We start from the raw sequence: 5,468 nt of genomic DNA, 5'->3' as shown, positions 1-5,468 counted from the left end.
GGAATGGGTTGGCTTTGGGTGATGCACCCTTGCAACCTGTTCTCGAGGTCAGGACAGAAAAGTAGTCACTGGACCGACTTCAGGCAGTAGGCACTTCAGCTCCAGCCTTTCCTCTCTCTCAGTTTTCCTGTACTCTCAAACCCAATTCGAGGGAAATACGATCAAGACTATCCTCCTTTGTACAAATTATTGTTTGTAAGCTGCTTAATGATTTACAGAAGAGCAGGACATAAGGCTGGCAGAAATCCTTAGGTTTAGGAAGAAGAAAAAGCTATCTTTCAGAAGACCCTTTCCTTGCACTGTGCTGGGTGCTCAGAGTAACATCTGATACCCAGGCTGTCAAACAGACTTCTCACTCCTCTTAGATCCCTCTCTGGTCATACTTATAGGGAGGGGCTGCTTCCACTAGACGTCCCTGTCTCATGGTATCAGCCTGAAAGGGGCACAAAAGCCACCTAATACTGTTGCCCCCTTTTACAATGAAAGGTGAAGCTAGAGGTGTTACACAGTTTTCTTTCTTTTCTTCCTATGCTAGGAACCATTTTCTCCCACTTCCTAGAAATATCCTACAGCCAGGAAAGGGAGAACATGGGGGCTTCTTTTCTTTGCTGCCCCCTATGGAGGAGTTAGGGCAGGGCAGGAGAAATCCTATAGGGATGTGATAAAAATTCCATTTTTTTTTTCTTGTTTCAGTGAAGGTGGTAGAGGAGTCAGATTAGCTTTTTCTGATTCAGTATTCCAGGTACACTGCCCAGGGATGGTCGGCCCGATTCCAGGGAGAACCTGTGTCAGATCCCAGGATGGGATCATGTGGCTACCATTGTCACTCACATATTTGGTTTTTAAAATTTCACCTTTAACCTGTGTGTGTGTGTGTGTGTGTGTGTGTGTGTGTGTGTGTGTGTGTGTGAGAGAGAGAGAGAGAGAGAGAGAGAGAGAGAGAGAGAGAGAGAGAGAGAAAGAGAGAGATTCATGGTCAGAGCACATGCTGAGATTGCAAGTTTGATTCCTCGTGGTTGGGGTGAATGCGGTAAGCAATGATGTTTCTTTCTCTCTTCCTTTCTCACTCTCTAAAATAATAAAAACATCTTAAAAATACTTACAAATATTATAATTTTTACTGCTCAAACATACCTTCCTCTATTTACTTATTATTTTCAAAAGGTTTAATTTTATCCTTTTAAAATACCATAATAATTATTTTATAGCCCATATGTATAAGATTTGCCAAATATTTTCTAAATTATGTTTTTATATTGTTTTCATATATTGACTTACTGTGGGCTCATTTTTATTCTTATTGAAGAATATACTTTATTATTATACTAGGGATCTCTAGGTCCTCAATACCTTCTTATTTGCATACTTAATAATGCTGTACTTTGCCCTAATCATTCAGGATTATTCTCGACAACATAAAAATTTAGAATAGCATTCTACTCCTCAGAAAATTAAAGATAGTAGCTTATTGTTTTCAGTCCCTTTCTTGCTGTTGAGAAGTCACTTTCAGTTGAATTGTTGTTCCTATAAATATAATTGTATTTTACCTTTGATAACTTTTACTATTTCCTCTTTTTTTGCAAAATTAAAAAAATATATTTTCATTGATTTCAGAGAGGAAGGGAGAGGGAGAGAGAGATGGAACCATCAAGGATGAAAGAGTATCATTGATTGGCTCCCTCCTGCACACCCCACATTAGTGATCGAGCTTGAAACCCTGGGTAGGAATTGAACCGTGACCTCTTGGTTCATAAGTTGGTGCTCAACCACTGAGCCATGCAGGCTGGGCTACTATTTCCTCTTAATCCTGGAAAAAGTAAATTATATAAAATAGTTGAACAAAGACTGTTTAAGAGTCAAATGAAATTATAGCTCCTATCAAATATCATAAACCTGATGAAATAATAAAGGAACTACAAAGAAGAAAACAAAACAATAGATGTAAAAAGAATTCACTTAAAAATCTTGAAAAGCAAAAAATAGTCATTAATATTTTTTTTAAAAAATGAGGCAGATAGGATAAATTTCAACTTGTTGTCAGTCATAGAAGAACTGTATAATTAGAATATAGTTATGAAATGTCTAGAACAGTGTGAAGACAGCAAAAGAGAAAAATATCCAAAAGGATAATTAATTAAGAGACATCAGATAGGTTGACTAACTGCATCATTGATTGAATAGGCATTCCAGAAAGTGTAGACACAGTGAAATTTAGAAAATGGAAGAAAGACAGTAGTTAAAGAGATAGGGGGGATAAATGGTGATGGAGGGGAATTGAGGTGGTGAACACACAGTACAATATACAGATAATGTATATGGAATTGTATACCTGACACCTGTATAACCTTATTAATCAATGTTACCCCATAAACATGTCAATAAAAACATATAAAAGAATTTACAATCATTGAGAATTTATTTTTTATTTATCCTACTAGAGGCTGGATGCATAGGATAGAATTCGTGTAAGAATAGGCCTTCCTTTTCCCGGTTGCTGGCATCAGCTCCCTCTGGCACCCAGGACCTGGGCTTCCCTAGCAGCCCTGGCTTCCTCCGGTAAGTCGTCTGGTCTAATTACCATATATGCTTTTATTATTCTGGATTCTTTTCTCATAGTATATATTTTTATTTAAAAATTTATGTCCTCTTTAGTTATGAAAAATTCTTCATTTTGCTTGAGGGTACTTTTATATTTTTTATTGCACTCATTAAATGGAATTGCTTTTTTTGCAAGTTAAGGACTTAGGTCTATTTTTAATTTTGGAATATTTTTGGCTAAATCTCTTTAAATAATGTTTCTTTACTATTATTATTTTGCTTTAGAAATTTTATAATATCTAAGTTTAGCCCCTCAGTCTATTATCTGTGTCTCTAAACTTTACTTTCAAAAGTGTATTCCTTTGTCTGCCTGCATTAAAATCTGGGTGAACTTAAATGTGACTTTCCAGTATATTACCTCTCTCTTTAATGTTAGATGTAGAAATTATTCCCTTTATTGATTTAAAAAAAATTTGTGGCTATATTTTCAACGGTTGGTAGTTAATCTGTTTTTATATACTGTTTATGTTTTCATGGCTACATTGTTTATTTTTCTTAATGTAATAAGCATTTTAGTCACTCTACCTTTTAAAATCTATTGAACCATCCTATATTTTATGCATTTAATTGCATCTTGAATAAATTAAAGTTTCTAATTGTTTACTTTGTTTTTCCTCTTTAACATAAAATTTCTGTGTTTTCAAATTTTCTTTTACTTGATTTTAATTTGCTTTTTCAGCCTTTTCTCTTTCCTTGTCTTGTGATTTGAGTTTTTGTTGTTCCTCACTTGGGTCCGCAATTCCTAGTGTAGAATCAGGTCCTATGAAAGTGTCTCAGGCTTTGGTGATTTAATGAGAGAGCAGTAAGCATATAGACTTTTTTATAGTCATCTTACCCAGAAGCCCAGTAGCTGTTCTATACCCCTTCTATGGCCCCAGCCCAAGGGCTTAGTTTCAAGGAACCATATTTGTACCCCGCCTCCCAAAACTTGCTTTGATTCCATCCAAACTGAGTTCCAGGTAGGACTCTATGTTTTCATCCTGGGAACATGTTATCATATTCCTGATTTATTTCTGGTATGTGAAATAATTGTCTCATTTCAAATTCTGGCTTTCTATTAGAGTTTGCAGTTTATATTTTGATCTGTAATTTTCATGTCTTTCAAGTAGAAGAGAACTAAAGAACTCATCTTGAGCATAGCTCTTTAAACTAAATATACAACCCAATAGTGTAAGTGCAATGATAAAATTAAGTGCCACTAAGCTTCAATTTCTGGGAGAAAACAGATATTAGTGTTAAATGATTTGCCTCTTCATAAAATTCAGGTGATTATTGCTTATAATACTTCGCATGGAGTATCAAAGTTTTTATTTTTTTAAAGGAAATCCGAAACCCTACTTTTCATGTGAAATCTCCCAATTTTTAATATTCGTCAATATCAAAAGTTTTCAAATATCTCTAAATGCCACATTTACAGATGAGCATCACAGGACTGTGGGCTGGATTGAAATACTGATTTATGGCTTCTGGCATAGATTCTCTCTGTATGAGCATACCATGTTTTTTCTTTTCCACTTCTCAGCTCTGAAGTTTCTGTCCTAAGTGCAGCGTTGTATTTGCCTGTCAGAAGAACATGGGGAGCAACCAGACATGGGTCACAGAAGTTATCCTGCTGGGCTTCCAGGTGGACCCAGAACTTGAAGTTCTCCTCTTTGGGTTCTTTTTGCTCTTCTACAGCCTCACCCTGATGGGAAATGGGGTGATCCTGGGGCTCATCTGCCTGGACTCCAGACTGCACACCCCCATGTACTTCTTCCTCTCAAATCTGGCCATCATTGACATGTCCTATGCCTCCAGCACTGTTCCCAAGATGCTGGCAAATCTTGTGATGCAGAAGAAAACCATCTCTTTTGCTCCATGCATTCTCCAGACCTTCCTGTACTTGGCATTTGCTGTCACAGAGTGTATGAGTTTGGTGGTGATGTCCTATGATCGGTACGTGGCCATCTGCCACCCCCTCCATTACTCTGTCATCATGAGCTGGAGAGCATGCATAGGGCTGGCTGCCGCTTCCTGGACATTCAGCTTCCTCTTGGCTCTGGTCCACATTACTCTCATTCTGAGGCTGCCCTTTTGTGGGCCACAAAAGATCAACCACTTTTTCTGTCAAATCATGTCAGTACTCAAATTGGCTTGTGCCGACACTAGGCTCAATCAGATTGTCCTGTTTGTGGGCTCTGTGTTTGTCTTAGTGGGGCCCCTCAGCTTGGTGCTGGTGTCCTACACACGCATCCTCTTCGCTATCCTCAGGATCCAGTCTGGGGAGGGCCGCCGAAAGGCCTTCTCCACCTGCTCCTCCCACCTCTGCGTGGTTGGGCTCTTCTTTGGCAGTGCCATCATCATGTACCTGGCCCCCAAATCCAGCCACTCTCAAGAACAAAGGAAGATTCTATCATTGTTTTACAGCCTTTTCAACCCTTTGCTGAATCCCCTGATCTACAGCCTGAGGAACACAGAGGTGAAGGCAGCCCTGAGGAGACTGGGGAAGAGGAGATAACTGTGAGGGATGGCTTGGCGTATTCTGAGGGTGTAAGCTCATCCTTCTGATTCTGGGACCTTGAATGCCCTTTTGAGCCTTTTAATTTACTAATCAACCTGGAACTCTTTGTTTTTGGGCTTCTTATAAAATGAGAAAATAGCCCAAACCGGTTTGGCTCACTGGATAGAGCATCGGCCTGCAGACTGAAGGGTCCCGGGTTCGATTCTGGTCAAGGGCATGTACTTTGTTTGCGGGCACATCCCCAGTGGGGGGTGTGCAGGAGGCAGCTAATCGATGTTTCTCTCTCATCGATGTTTCTAACTTTCTATCCCTCTCCCTTACTCTCTGTAAAAAATCAATAAAAATATATTAAAAAAAATAAAATGAGAAA

At 38.6% G+C, this 5,468-nt stretch overlaps 1 protein-coding gene across 1 annotated transcript; it reads left to right on the top strand.

Annotated features, from left to right (window-relative positions):
• The first annotated feature begins 4,171 nt into the window (after positions 1-4,171).
• On the top strand, positions 4,172-5,134 carry LOC118711178 (olfactory receptor 2A12). The gene has a single exon (XM_036424187.2). The coding sequence runs from the start codon at positions 4,172-4,174 to the stop codon at positions 5,093-5,095; it is 924 nt and encodes a 307-aa protein (XP_036280080.1). The 3' UTR covers positions 5,096-5,134.
• The last annotated feature ends 334 nt before the right edge of the window (positions 5,135-5,468 follow it).

This window comes from Pipistrellus kuhlii, unplaced genomic scaffold (genome assembly GCF_014108245.1).
Source record: "Pipistrellus kuhlii isolate mPipKuh1 unplaced genomic scaffold, mPipKuh1.p scaffold_m20_p_10, whole genome shotgun sequence".
NCBI lineage: Eukaryota > Metazoa > Chordata > Mammalia > Chiroptera > Vespertilionidae > Pipistrellus > Pipistrellus kuhlii.
This window is presented reverse-complemented; position numbering and strand designations above follow the sequence as displayed.